The sequence below is a fragment of the Cariama cristata genome, unplaced genomic scaffold (assembly GCF_000690535.1).
Source record: "Cariama cristata isolate BGI_N322 unplaced genomic scaffold, ASM69053v1 scaffold9020, whole genome shotgun sequence".
Taxonomy (NCBI): domain Eukaryota; kingdom Metazoa; phylum Chordata; class Aves; order Cariamiformes; family Cariamidae; genus Cariama; species Cariama cristata.
Genome location: NW_009594037.1, coordinates 8,715 through 23,540, shown reverse-complemented (window position 1 = coordinate 23,540; position 14,826 = coordinate 8,715). Strand labels below are relative to the sequence as shown.

Here is a 14,826-nt window from a genome sequence, read left to right as displayed (position 1 = left end):
GTTGCAGACAACAAACAGGAAAGCGTTTTGGTTAAGTCCCCCAGGGATACCAGTTAGAAGTGTAAACTTAAGGGATTTGCTGGAACTTATCCAGAATCCAAAGAAGAGCTAAAGCTTATTTTCAGAAAGCTAAAAAAAGAAAAGTACATATCATTAATAGTTAAGTAGTTATTAGCATTTTTACGAGAACTGAAGCTTATCCCTAATATCTTATGGATGTGCTGTGGGGGGAAAAACCCCAACTTAAAATCATTAAATAAAGTCTTTCAATTAATTTTCTTAGCATGTCTTGATTAGTATTCCTTTCAGGTTTTATTTTTACAGTGATTAAATGTGTTATTTTCAGGTCACTACTGAACAAACTTAAGGCTATTCTAGTCTGATAGACCTAAACTCTTAATATTTGTATACTTTCCTGCGCTGTAATTATGGAATTTCTAAAACTCTTAATTGTTTTGCTTTAACAGGTGACTGGTAGAAGAGAGAGACCTCTTCCTGACTATGTCGAGGAGAAAGTTGGAGAATAAAAGCCTTTCTGGCTTGTTAGCCACATCTCTGCAGACACAGATCAAGACAGACAATTTCCACGATTTTTATGTGCTTGAATCGAAAGAGCTAGGAAGGTAAGATTATTCCTGTTTATTTTATTTTAATAAGAGGAATTTCTGCTGCAAGAGAATTGTTTGTGAAATGATACACCTTTTCTGGCAAACTTGTATGGTAGTAGGTGGGCAATGAAGTATGCCCCCCTCCTCCATTCTTGCAGGTTCTCTAGGGACCAGAAAAAGGTGCAGTGAGACATAAGTTGCCAGCCTTTTCCATGTCAAAGAGACTTACCCTGTCTTCATAGGCATTATGTTCCTTTTCTTCCATTTCCCTTGTCTAGTCACACATCACATTCCAGGTACACAAACTAAAGAAGAGATGACATAGGGTAATACCGCAAGACAAAGAATGGGGATTTTGAGTTGGTTGTTCTGGTTGTTGGGTTGAGCTTTTTGAAGTCCAGAAAACAAAGACTTTTTTCTGGACCTCCGCTTCCACCCTCAAGCAGTTAGTCTAAGTTTCTAACAACCTGCTATTTCAGAGCAGTTTGGAGCCTGCTTCCCTTACTGATGTTTGCAATAGTAAAATAGGAAATAAACCAAAAGGGGCGGGGAGGAAACCTTGGTATTTATGATAGTGTTTCAGACATCTGAGTTAATGCTTTTTTTTGAAATCACTGGGTTAATTCATACCTTGAAAATATTCAGTGAATTGGGTGTAAAGCCATGCAAACATAATGCCATGGTCATGTTTCCAAGCTCCTTGAACAGAAGTGGCATGGGTCAGTCTCACAGTTCTGCCTTGCTGTGCTACATAGCAATCCTTTGCACCTGCCACTTGTTTTGTCAACAAAGATGCTCTTCTGCATGTGATTTTTGTAAGCTCTTTAGCTTTTATTGTTCTCATGGGGTTTTTTTGTTGTTGTTTTGTTTTGTTTTGTTTTTCCCTAGCATTTGCTTTATCTAGTACACTTGTATAAGAGTGCAACTTGCAACTCATAACTTTCCTTTTTTCTTACCCCTTTGTCATCTCTAGCTTTGAATTCTGGGCTCTACAGAAGCAGTTTATATGCACCATCCTCTAGAGCTCCAGTACTCTTAAAATGCTGGATTCCAGATTATACATACCTGTGACATGATGTCTAAAGCAAACAAAAGTATAGATCTTGTGTGGATTCCAAAACACGGTCTTTAATACTTTCTGTATATGCAAAACCAGGCATAACAAAATAAGTGCCAAAATGCAAAGAAACAGAAGCAGTCTTTTGACTTTTCCTGGCCTGACAGTGTGTGTGTGTGTATATATATATTTAATGTTGTAAGTATTTACAACACTTTATAACTCATGTAAAATCCACGTTTAGTTGTAGCTTCTCTAAAAGATTTAATATGCTTGTCTTTTGACCTGCGCTTTTCTTCCTCCTCTTCAGGTTATTTAGTAAATGGTTCTTCTGTTCTTCTCTGCTTAAGCTTCCCAAGTCCCATTTCTTCCTCCCACACCCTTATCTCTTAGGTCCTTTGGTATTTAAGACACTGACTCATGAAGCAGGCAGGTCTGTTTAGTGGGTTAAGTAGTTTTATCCCCAGTGTGTGGATGGCTTGGCTTCTTTTGAAGTAGTTTAATTTCTGCAGTTTATAACTTGGGATATGAAAACAACTTGAAATCGTTTTTTATCTCTTGAACTGGGATGTAAAGTGTGATGGTTAAGCAGTTACTTTGCAGGCAACAAGGAGTGGGAACCACTTTGCTTCAGTGCAACACTTCAGATCTGCCTTTTTTTTGCGTTTCTGGGGAAATTCCACTGCTCTTAAACGATTTTTTGTCTTAATAACTTTGTCTTAATAATTGGCACACTACAAATACAGTATAAACAAGTGGAAATTCTTACATCATCCACCTAGAGATCCCGCTGACCCTTCAAATCTGTAATACCCGCAGCAACTAGAAGGAAGATGTGCAAAAACTATCAAGGAAGATCTTACTGTTCTCATGAAACTCAACCAGTTCCCCTTTTTTAATTTTAGAGAAACTTTTGTGGTGGACAGGGTGATGTGATGTTAAAGTGAGAATGTAAGCTGTGGGAGGAGTATCATAAACTTCGGTATATTACAAAATTCAGCTCAATAACTTAAAATGCTCTGCAATAAGCTGGTTTAACAATTGGGAAAGGACTTGGCCATTTCAGGTTTACAAATAGTTGCTAAAATGAAGAGTGTGCATGTATCAGACTGCCAATAACTTTCACCTCCTAAATTAATTTTTCTTTTGAGTTTTGTAGTCTTCCCTTTCTAAATTTAATGCTTTAAAAAAAGGACAAAGAAATCCTCGAAGTAATTGATGTTGAAATAAATGATGACAGAGAAGCTGGTTTGTTATATTTATTTCTAAATAAGCGACAGCAGTATGATTAAAGGTCAACTTTACATGTTTAATAATTTAGCTAGATTTGTACAATCTGTGTTTAACACATGGTTATTTGCAAATGGAAATCTGATTTTTTTCGTGAGATGCTTGTACCTTTTTTGAATAAATACTGAATTGTAGCTTTTTTCAAAAGAGCCTCAGGCATGCCTTTTTTTCTTTTTTTTTTTTTTTTTTTGAGAGATACCTTTTAGGTGTTGGGTTTTTTGCTCCAGAAGAAAGGCAAAGTCTGCAGGGCAACATAGTCTTTTCTACTAAAGAAGCTAATATAGTTGAAAAAGTGCAGCTCAGATAGCTCATACTGAGCTTCTTCGTTAAGTTCGTTCTTAGTGTGCTGTGGTAACAAAAAAGATGCATGGAAAGGCATTGGTTTTTTGAAGGCATAAGTGTAGATCTCGTTCTTTGTACACAGTTTTATAACTGTTTTTAGAACTTTACACAATTTATTTTAGCCCTTCAAGTTGTTTTTTTTTTAAAATAATGCTTCTTGTATCATTTGAAAACACTTTGCAAGTATGCAGCTAGGCATTTCTGGGAATGCAAAGCTTGTGACTATAAAACTTTGTTTTTTCAGGAGTTTGTAACTTGGCTTAAAAAACTGCATTTTTTTCCACTAATTTTTTAAAAGGTCAGCTTGGTGTTTTAACTACAGTATGTGGTTTTCTTTTAAAAACATTTCTTTGCCAAAATACATTTTTGTTTCCATACCTAAACAGTTGGCTAGGAAATAAAGCAGCATACTTTGTCTAACTGTAATTGAGAAAGAGAATGCTAAGTAGTGGGTGTTTTTCTGTTAAGATGTTTTTAAACATTTTGCTGATACCTGGGGTTTTCTTAGCAGTACTACATGATTTGTGGAGGGAAATTCTCTTTATGACTCAAAAAAATTTCTGCACTGAAGACCTTCCTTCCCGCCCCAGCATACAAATAGGCTTGCTTTTCTGTATTCATTCTCTGTATTTCACAGGGGGCTGTTTTGCTTATTGCTGTGTCCTGTAGGTGCTATAATGTGGTTGATTTTTTTTTTTTAATATAATATTGCCAACCTGAACGAAGCCCTGAGCAGCCTGGTAGGATCTCGTAGCTGGCCCTGCTTTAAGCAGGAGGTTGTGCTAGAGACCTCAAGTCCCTTCCAGCCGGAGTTATTCTATGATTCAGTGATCCTACAGTGAGAATGGCCATGTAACCCGATACTGTGATTTAGTGCTTAGCTAGTCTGTACAAAGGGAATTGTACTGGGTCTTGCCAAAGCTTCATCTAGCTTAGTATCACTTTTCCTGCAGTGGCTGAGAGTGAATGTTCGGGGAATGGTGTAAGAAAAGGCCAAACGTGGCATTCCCAGATAATTTTTTTTTTTCTCTTTTAGTTTCCACTTATTTGCCATGCCTTTTGCTCTAATGGCAATTTTCATACTTTTAAAGTCTTAGGTCATAATGTTTTCCCTTTTATTTTGTAGAGGAAGATGTGCTGTGGTTAGAAAATGTATAGCTAAATCTACAGGCCAAGAGTATGCAGCTAAATTTTTAAAGAAAAGAAGAAGAGGTCAAGACTGCAAAGCAGAGATTCTTCATGAAATTGCAGTACTTGAATTAATGAAATCTAATCCTCGCATAGTTAATCTCCATGAAGTCTATGAAACAGCAAATGAAATCATCTTAGTGTTGGAATAGTAAGTATGCCTTCATGAGATGTTCCACGTTTGTAGTTACAAATCTGTCAGTATACTAATTTTTTGCATGAGTAGCCTGAACACCCACAAGAATTACAACTGTACACTATATACGTTATACTGATATTTCATTATGATATACTTTATGAGCTCTTAGGAACTTTTTTGGTACGATTTATTTTCATGTGAATGCAAGAGTTGAATCAATTGCTGTTAATTTGAGTCTTTGGTTTTGTACATGTGTATTGTTACATCCACAGCTAATGAGTTATGTCTAACAATATGGAATAAGGCCTAAAACAAAGTATGTTTGAGTAAAACATGCATGAAATATGCATAAAAACAAAACCCCAAAACCTACAGTAGTTCTGTACTCAAAATTTTTAAAAATGGACTGAAGGATTTTTTTTTTTACAAAAGGCTATCAAAAATAAAGGGAGATTCTTCTTTCTTCTCACTGCGTAACTCAGTTTCGTAGACAATTTCACTGAATTTCAAATTGAAATATTTTTTGTGTCTTTAAATACTATCTCAGGAGGGTAATTTTAATCAAAACTTGCCTGTTTAATTTGAGCAGACTATTTCTTTTGCTAGTTGTATTTTTGTAGAAAAGTTCTGATGAATTTTCAAGTCAGGCTAACCTAATATAAGTACCTGAATACAAACTCTAGGGTGTAGTTCTTTCTGGATTTTTTTTTTGCTTTTTCCTTAGAGTCTTTCATGACTGGAGAGAATGTTTTTGAATCCCATTGAAAGTGCATAGTGCTTTGATGCATCTTAAATCGTACCAAAAAAAAAAAAAAGAATAGCCAGTGTTACCAAGTACACAGATTTCAGAAAAGCTGAGCACGTCCACGTTGTGTGAACTTCAGTCACTGCGTGATACTTTTTGGTGACTGAAAACTTGCCGTTCCTTTGTGAGTTCTACGCTTCTAAGTTTAGTGGTTTGGTGGTTTTAAAACTGTTTACCTTTTGGAGGTGTTTCCTCCAAAATTCCCATACCTTTTTAGATGTCCCTGTGGCTTCTCATTAGCTCTGAAAACAAGTCTAATTTGGGAATTTAATTTGAACTTGAATTATCTATCATATTTGCTGTATGTGTATATTTTTGTTTGTAATGTAAGTAACAAAAATGCGGTTTGTGAAATTAATTCAGAAAGTCTCTAGGATTTAAGTTTCATGTACACAATATTTGAAGAGCTGTTAATGGTAGTCTGCACGCACCATGATACATTCCTTCAAATTTTCCAAAGATTGTAGCTAGATAATTCTTAAAGAAGCTTTTTGCTTGGAACTTGATGATCCTTAACATATTATTTGTTGTTCTAAGAACGCTAAAGTAATAAATAATGTAGAAATGAAGACAAAGTCCAGATGACAAGTTTTGAATTTCTTATCAAGAACAAGCGCAAGTTCACATAAAAACCATACTGATTTTCCTGCTTCTGTCTCAGCTCAGCTAACTCTCTTGCGTATTAAAGCTCTATAATGAAACAATTTCCTTGTACTACACCGGTGTTAATGGTCTACTTTGTAGTGGTGTTCAGAAGTCTTGCAGTAAGTGTTCCTGGTTCTATTGGGATAAGCAAGGGCTGATTACGCTTTTAAACTATGTCCTTCTGTAGCAGAACACACAGAGTTTTTTGGTTTGTTTGTTTTCTCATTATCAGAACTCTGAAGCAGTACTTTAAAAAAAATTGCAAGAAATGAGTCTCTTATAAACTATTCTCTAAGCATTTCCTGTTTAGCTGTAGTTTTCCCCCTATAACTGGTCCTCGCTTTGGAGGGTTCTTTGGAAGATCTAGGAGTAAGAATTCGTTTGTGTAAGCACATGTTTTCTAAATAAAGAGAAATGGATGCTAGTTCTTAATAAGGCCATCTTTGTAGAGGGAATTACTAAAGACATGAATACTTCTTCAAAAGCTCCACAACATTGTTACTCTTCTAATCTGAGGGTCAAAGGTAATTGGAGGAATCCAGTTATTTAGAGAGAAACTTAACAACCGTACAAACTTGTGTTGCAGCTGTACGAATTTTCGAATCTATCTGGTTCTCTTCACTGAAGAACTAAGAAAGGCCCTACAGAGTCAGATCAGTGATCTGTCTAATCTGCCATTTCCAGCAAGGAAATGTAGGGAGATGCTATTTAGGAAGAGCTAAAGAGTGTTATGATCCAGTCCACTTTTTGCTGTCCTTTCTCTTTGCACTGTCCCAGCAACCAGAGATGTTGTACTGAGGGTACCTCTCTGCCTGTTCCTTTTAGTATCTGTTTATGGACCTGTAGTCTGTGAATCTGTTTTGTCCTTTTTTGAACCTGGTGATACCGTTTGCTTCGGTGATAATAAATTCCAGATGTTCATTACTTACTGTGTGAATAAATACTTTCTTTTATCTGTTTTAAACTAATCAGCTAGTTTCATCAGGTGCCTCCTAGTTCTCGTACTGTGGGATTTGGTGAATAAGAGTTCTTTGTTCATCTCTAAACCAGCTTTAGAGTTTTTGTAAGCCTCATTCATAGACTCTCCCACAATCTTCTATGCAAACTGAAGAGTCTGTGTCTCTTTGGTTTCTTCTTGTAAAGCAACTGTCTGTCCTCTTATTTGCCCTTCTCTGTATGTCCACTAATCTTACACACTTGTTGAAGATACAGAAACCAAGCTACATGCTAAGGTTTTATACTGAGCATCGCTTTGCTGCTTTTTGTTCCTAGTAGCCCTCCTGATGACAACCATATATGTTGGCTTTTGGCTGCTCTGCGCATTGGTCCAATTATTTCAAATAACTGTCAAATCAAAATTTCCTGGGCTGTCCCTGCCAGTTCAAAGTTTGGCATTGTGTAGGATTCTGTTAGGTTATTTTTCTGAAGATATCTTACATCTGTGTATGCTACAGGTCTTCTGGTGCTTTTTTACTTGCTTTCTCAGTTGGTGCTGAGCTTGCTTGTTAATGTCTCCCTTGAACTGGGGAGCCAAAACCAGGATGCTGCATTCTAGCAATGATCTAGTGTGCTGCGTAGAGTCACTTGCCTGATCCTACTGGCTGTGCTCCTGTTATTACAGCCCAAGGTGCTGCTGACCACCTTTGCTGCATTCAGCTCGCTCACTGTGAGGAGTCCCAGACCCTTTTCAGCAGAGCTGTTCAGCTCTTTACCCACCTGGGTCTCCACCCATCCGGACCATAATGTAGTAACTTGGATACAAGAATACTGTGGGAGACAGTGTTGGGAAAAAACCTTGTTAAAGGTCAAGTAAATGACATCCACTTCCCTTCCCCTCATCTACATTTTGTCATAAAGGCAAGTAGGGGAGGCATTACTGACACCTCAGCTCCAGCAGGTTAGTGACTGTGTTCATCAATGTTGTCCATTATCTGACTTTTTTTATAGACTGTCATTTTGCTAACAATGAAATTCAGGCTTACTGATCTGTAGTTTTGAGGTAGGCCTTTATCCTTAAGAGGGAGAAGCTTCACGCAGTTAGAGTGGGTTGGATAATGATTTCAAACCCAGCACAAAAGGAAACAGCTGACACTGTGGCAAAGTGCAGAAGTATAACTGATAAACCACATGCAACATGGTTATTTCCATGCTTCCTTTATGCTGTACTAATAGGAGGGTTTTCTGTAAGTAAATAACAGCCTTTTTCTGAGGAAGATAATTTGAGATGCTGTGTGAAAACATGAAGCTTGTCAATCTCATATTTGTTGTTACTGTGGAAATGGTAGATTTCAAAATGACAGAGCTGAGTCCTTGTATTTCTGAATATGCCGTGTCTGTTACAGTTCTGGGAGATACTGCTCACTAACTGATGAGGCAGCTGTATACTTAATCAACAGGAGCATGCTAGTTTTTCTTTCTGGTACCTCTCTGATTTTCAGTCTTCTGTCAGAATGGCAGGACCTAGGGTGGCAAGTATGCAGCTTCCTCCCGCTCCAGAAATATTCTTCAGCAAGTTTAGCTGTCCATTGCATTGTAGCTTTTATATTTACACCACAGCCACATCATGTTAAAAAAAAAAAAAAAATTGATAATTTTTACTCCCAAATTCAGTGAACAGGAATACTGCTGGGCTTTCTGGAACTGGTCTACTGGAAGAAATTTTGGATTTGACTTGAAGAGAAAGGCTGCTTCTGTTAGAAAATGATGGTAGAACTCATCTTCCTGAAGGCATCGTCACACCCACTTAGAGGAAACCATGCTTGAGGGTACCAAAGCATTGTGAGATTGTCAGCCACAAAGTTCTGTTTCACTGTCTCAACTGCTGTTGCTGGCTATGAGGAAAGAAATCAGATTTTTTTTTTTCTTTTGTTAGTGCTTATATGATGTGTCTTGGCATAAGTGTGATAAGTGTGTGTGTTTAAAAAAAAAAAATTATAATAATATTCCCAGCCTCTCTGAGAATATGAATATATATTACATAAATAGGTGCTATATATACAATTTTTCCTCACTTAAGCTTGAAAATTCAAACTTAATATGTAAGTGTTCTTGAATGTGTTTCAGTGCTGCTGGAGGAGAAATATTTGACTTGTGTGTCCCAGATCAGGATGACAGAATTGGTGAAAGGGATGTTGTAAGACTTGTAAGACAAATACTTGAAGGACTTTGCTGCTTGCATGAAAACAATATTGTTCATCTTGATTTAAAGGTGAGGCTGCAGCAGACTTCTTATTTTAGTATTTTAACTTCAATTTAATGTTATGATGGTCAAAGTCATTTGTTAAATACATAGCAAAGATGAGGAGAAAAAGGAGTGTATCGGAGATTAAATAATTTTTTTTTAATAAAATTTAGCAGTAAGTATTGCATAGTAGAAACTGCAATGTCATTTAGTATGTTGGGGTTTTTTGCATCTTGTATTTTATTAATTGAGAATTAAATCTTTCCTATTCTAGCCGCAAAATATTTTGCTGAGCAGCATCAATCCTCTTGGTGATGTAAAAATTGTAGATTTTGGTATGTCTCGGAAGCTTGAGAATTCTAGTGAACTGCGGCAGATCATGGGAACAACAGAGTATCTAGGTATGGTAGAGTTGCTTCACAATTTCTGATGTGTGGTTTTGAGAAAACAGAAACAGTTCATGTAATGTGCTTATGAACTTATCAGTCATTACTGGAGAAAGAAGAACAGGACAAGGCAACATGTTTTAAGCTTTCTTTAGAGTAGTCAACAAATACTTGCACCAAAAAAATCCTAAATTATATCAATAAGTGCACCTCTGATTTCATGCTATAGTATTTGCTGTGATGCAGACTGTTAAATCAATAAGAAATTTTGGCTATTAAATTCTTTTGATTAGAGTTGAAATCCAACATTTGCATGCACAAAGAAACGTTATTTGAATTAGAAATGCTGTTTAATATGATTATTTAATGGATTAAAATATTCCTTGGAAAGGGAAAGATAGCCATTAACACTTGGACCTCTCTGAGGGGCAAGTTTCCTTCATGATTTGCCTGCACTCACTTCTAAGAGCACTGCAATCTGTAGGGAGCTTGCTACCTAGCATACGCTAACAGCCGCTGATCCTAAAATTGGCTTGATCATCTTGCTTTGTGGTGTTAACATGCTGAAGGCTTTATGCATTCCCCTTAAAAAGCTGTATACTGGAAAACCTCTTAGAAGAATCTTTTATGTGCATGCATCTGATTAGAAAATATCTTGGGGCCTGGATAGAATAGACTTTAGGCCATATGGTGCCATTTTAGTATGAACCAATTAAGCATCGGTGTGTCTAATCAAACAGAAATAACTTTTTTCCACCTTTGTGGCTTGAAAATAATAAACTTGATTATTGAAACTGTATGTTTAGTCTTATAATAATGGTTGGCAAAAAACTGCCAGAAATGTAGTGTATGGTTCAAGGCCACTTGAATAATATGTCTATTAAAGTGTTTTCTTCTCCCCATCTCTTTCTCTAGCTCCAGAAATCTTAAACTACGATCCTGTTACCACAGCTACAGATATGTGGTAGGTTGTATATGTTACTTCATTTTACTGAGGTAGGCGTAAATGCTTAATCTAGGGGCCACATCCAGACTCTGATGCAGTTTTATCTGGCTTCCAAGAATACCCTTCTGTTGGTGGGCTGACCAAAAGAGGGAGAGCTGGGAGAGGAAGGAACCCTCAGGATATAACTTGGGTCTTACAGGAATTACTGTATATGTGTCTGTTGCATACCTAGTAGGGAATGCGTGTGGCTTCTGAGTGTGCAGAGTATAGGTATCTGTTCTAAGGGAACAATAACAATGACTTTAGGTATTAGTTACTCTTGGATGACATGCTGCAGATATTAACTACTCTTGGACACTCGTCCCTCCCCACTTTTGTATCATTAAGTAATTTTTTTATACAAATGGTAAGTATTTTAACTTTCTGCTTCTTATGTTCGAGCAGTATCTGCGGAATGAGTCATAAAAAAGAGACAAGTATCTTAAACTAATCCACAACTTTATTAAGTATACCTTTGTAGCCTATTAATTTCATGAGCTGTATTAGTGTAAAGTCTAGTTTTGAGATGTTTCCTTAAAAACATAAAATATTCATATGCTCTTCTTGAGTATCTAAATAATTAAAATTCCATTTTAAAAATTGCTGCAATCTAATTACTCCATCGAAATTCTCAACTCATAATAGTAATTAAATCTGTTCGTGAATGTTTTTTAACCACTTATTATTTGCCCGCTTTTGTGGGAAGACACAAAACCAAACTATTGACACTCTACTCAGAATGACAAACACAGCAGCTGCATGTTTCTACACTGTAATTAGTACTAAAGTTTGGTCTATCCAATCACAAAGCCATTTTTATTATGCATCAAGAAACCATCTAAGATTTATAATAAATCATGATGTGTGTTACTCATGTTCATGTTCTTAGGGAAAAACATCTCAGCAAGAGGATACTGTAACACAACTTGGATGTCGATTGTACAGGAAGGTTGACTAAATCTCATTCTTTGGTACTTCGTCCAGAATTGTATTGAAAGATGGGGTTTTATTTACACGCAAATTAGAAAGTCTATCTTTTTGCAGTTCTGTCATCCAGAATTGCGATATGTCGAAGAATGGGCTGTGTAAAAGTGATACATTCCTTTTTCCTAACAATCTCAATGGAAAGAAAAGGGTATTGGAAGTAAGCAATTTTCAAAAATCCCTTCATTGAGATACAAACACAGCTTTCCTTGTGTGTGCATGTGTGTACATACTTGAATCACATAAAACTGAGATGTCACATCATGTTTCTAAATTTCGAGTGTGGCGTACATCAGGAAGTTTGATCTGCATACAGTAAATAATAATAATGGCAAATAATAAACAATAAATAAATTGGGGGTGTATTGTTTAGGTATCCTAGTAGGATTATACATTGTGTTCTTATCTCAGGAACATAGGTGTAATTTCATACATGCTGCTGACACAAGAATCTCCATTTGTGGGAGCTGATAATCAAGAAACTTACCTTAATATATCTCAAGTAAACGTGGATTATTCAGAAGAAACATTTTCATCAGTTTCACAGCCTGCCAGAGACTTCATTCAAAAACTTCTTATAAAAAATCCAGAGTAAGTAACAAACTCCTCTGGGCAAGAATCTTATCTTTTATGTTTATGGACCACCTAGAAAAAGCAAATGTTAATTTGGGAGCTTAATACCACTGATAGGATCAGTCAGACATTTCACAATGCATTGGTATTATCAGCTGGATATTGAAAAGTGTAGGTTTATGCTTTTCCATAATGTATGAAAAGGATCTTTGGTTCACTCTCTGGCTATTACTGTAGTCAGGCTTGTGCTTTGAGTTTTATATTTTGAGTTTCTTTATATTTTCATTCAGAGGACAGATTATTAACAAATCTGAGGAAATATGTTCTAGAAAGGTCACATTCTTGTCTATAATTTAACCTTGCAGAATTTGGAGAGACAAAATGCAGTCTTTTTGATGCAGTGCTTTCTTGTTTCCTGACTTACTTTTAATGCATCTATTTTAATACATTTTATATAAAACTTGGCAGTCTTCTGACTGAGCATATGTTCTTCAGACATATATAGTGTTTTGCCATGTTCAGTCTTCTTAAAGTGTTCTCAATCAAAAGTACCACCTTTTTGTATATTTTTTTATTTGGATATTTATTTGGATATTTTTTAATTGTTGCACCAGTAAATGCAGGAAAAAACCAAAACAAAAAACCAAAACGACCCCCCCCTCAAAAAAACAACTAAACAAAAAAAACCCCAGCAAAACAAAAACCCCACCACCCTAGAAGGTATGTATGGGGGAGTAATATTTAGTACAGTCGGTTTGTCATGTTCTACTAGGCATGGTCAGGTGTTATCAATTATAGTGCTAGATACTGTCATTTGTGGTGAGACAGTAATCCCTGTCTTCTTCAGAGAGCCTGCAGGAAGCAGGAGTGATCCTATTTTTTCGTTGAGAAAAAGGTTCTTTGATCAGAGGCGATGATGGGAGATGATATACATAAAGTGCCTACTTTGACAAAATAAGGACTCCATATAAACTCGTGTCTGAACAGAACTATTTTAACGTCTCACGTGGAGGGTCTGTCAATATCTGGAATAATTCACAAAAAACATAGTATCATGAGGGAAGCAATTATGAAGAGCCTGCTTTGATAAATGTTAGTGTGAACCTGTGGGATGTTTGACATTCTGTCATAGTTACTACTCTACTTGCTGTCTTGCTTGTGGGCATCTCAGAGTCTTCATTATATCCTCAGTAAGAGTAAAACACTGCAAAATGTCAGATAAGAGTTGATGACATCATGTTATTTGGCCCTCCTTGAAAACCTAATGACTGAATATTCATTAGCTTACCTGTTTACAGTGGTCTGTATAAAACATAGGACTCCAAAAGCACAAGCATGTGCATGTACTTATATACAGTGTTGAAGACATTCCAAGGGGCTATGAATACTGGCTGAGAAATACCTGTTCGTTGTTCTGATGAAAAGCTTAAAAGCTCTGATGTTCAGCAGTAGGGGAAACTGTCAACTAATAATTAGATGCATGTTGCCAATACTTAACCTTAACTATGGTAGAGTCTAATGTGTTTTGGAGCAGCTATGGTAGTGGTAGAAAAACAGCAATATTAACTTTTCAGTGTCAATTCTGTTTAAGATTTCTTAGCATGTGTCAGAGCTATTTTAATTACATTTTTAGTACTTCTGAAATTACCTTAAGCAACTTCACCTTTTTGTCTTTCAAAGGGAAAGACCCACAGCAGAGGCCTGTCTTTCTCATTTGTGGTTGCAGCAAGGGGAGTTCATACTCTTGTGTAGCCCTGAAGAAACTTGTTGCTCTTCTCTGGTGCCAGGACACACAGCAAAATGCTCAGAAGAGCGGAATGTAAAATCCAATTGTAACGGTACCTGTAGCGACAAGGAAGACAAAGAAAACATTCCAGAGGACAGCAGTACAGTCTCCAAACGTTTCCGTTTTGATGACTCATTGCAGTATCCCCAAGACTTCATGACAGACGTTGTATGTTAATGTGTAATATAGACTTTTATAAAATGAATTTAGCATAATCTATTCCTGTGGTGAATATAAGATTATGGCTTGCCAATTCGTGCAGCATTGGCATACTGGAAATGCACTTTGATTCTTTTATGCTGGTGCTTCCTTTTCTATCCATTGCTGGCAATGGATTTAACTCCTGAGAAAGTGGGGTTGTTGCACCAATAAAATTTTTTTTTTTAAAGAAGATAAAATTAAATATTTTTGCACTTTTCAAGTTTTAGTCCAAAAATGATGCCAGAGTGAACAAACTAAAACCTGCAAATGAGTTTGTTTAAACTCAAGCTTTGCCAAACAGCAGTTGAATACATGCATGCTTTTATGACTAGCCTTAATAAGAAATTGGTCTAAGCAGGGAAACTGAATCGAGCTGTCTTTCCGGGCTTATTTGTGACCATTCTCATCGCTTTAAATGGAAGCTAAAGTTGGTATGTTTTGGGAATATGATACATCTGTTGGGACCATTTGGAAAACTGCTTTCTTTCTAGGATCGTCAGTAGTTAAGGAAATGTTTCTGCCTTACACATCTGGTCCATTTAGGGATTATAATGCATACTCTCTGTGTTTTTCCTGTGTTGGATCTCTGCAGTGCTTTAATAGAAAATGGGTAGATTGTCAGTTCTTGTGCTAGTGGTTCTCTGCTGCTTATCAGT

General features: G+C 36.5%; 1 protein-coding gene across 1 annotated transcript; it reads left to right on the top strand.

Annotated features, from left to right (window-relative positions):
• Positions 1-463: 463 nt before the first annotated feature.
• On the top strand, positions 464-14,413 carry STK17B (serine/threonine kinase 17b). Its single transcript, XM_009696431.1, has 7 exons — positions 464-623; positions 4,424-4,636; positions 9,138-9,282; positions 9,530-9,656; positions 10,557-10,605; positions 12,022-12,201; positions 13,864-14,413. Exons 1-7 carry the CDS (start codon positions 502-504, stop codon positions 14,144-14,146), a joined length of 1,119 nt encoding a protein of 372 aa, XP_009694733.1. The 5' UTR covers positions 464-501; the 3' UTR covers positions 14,147-14,413.
• Positions 14,414-14,826: the final 413 nt, after the last annotated feature.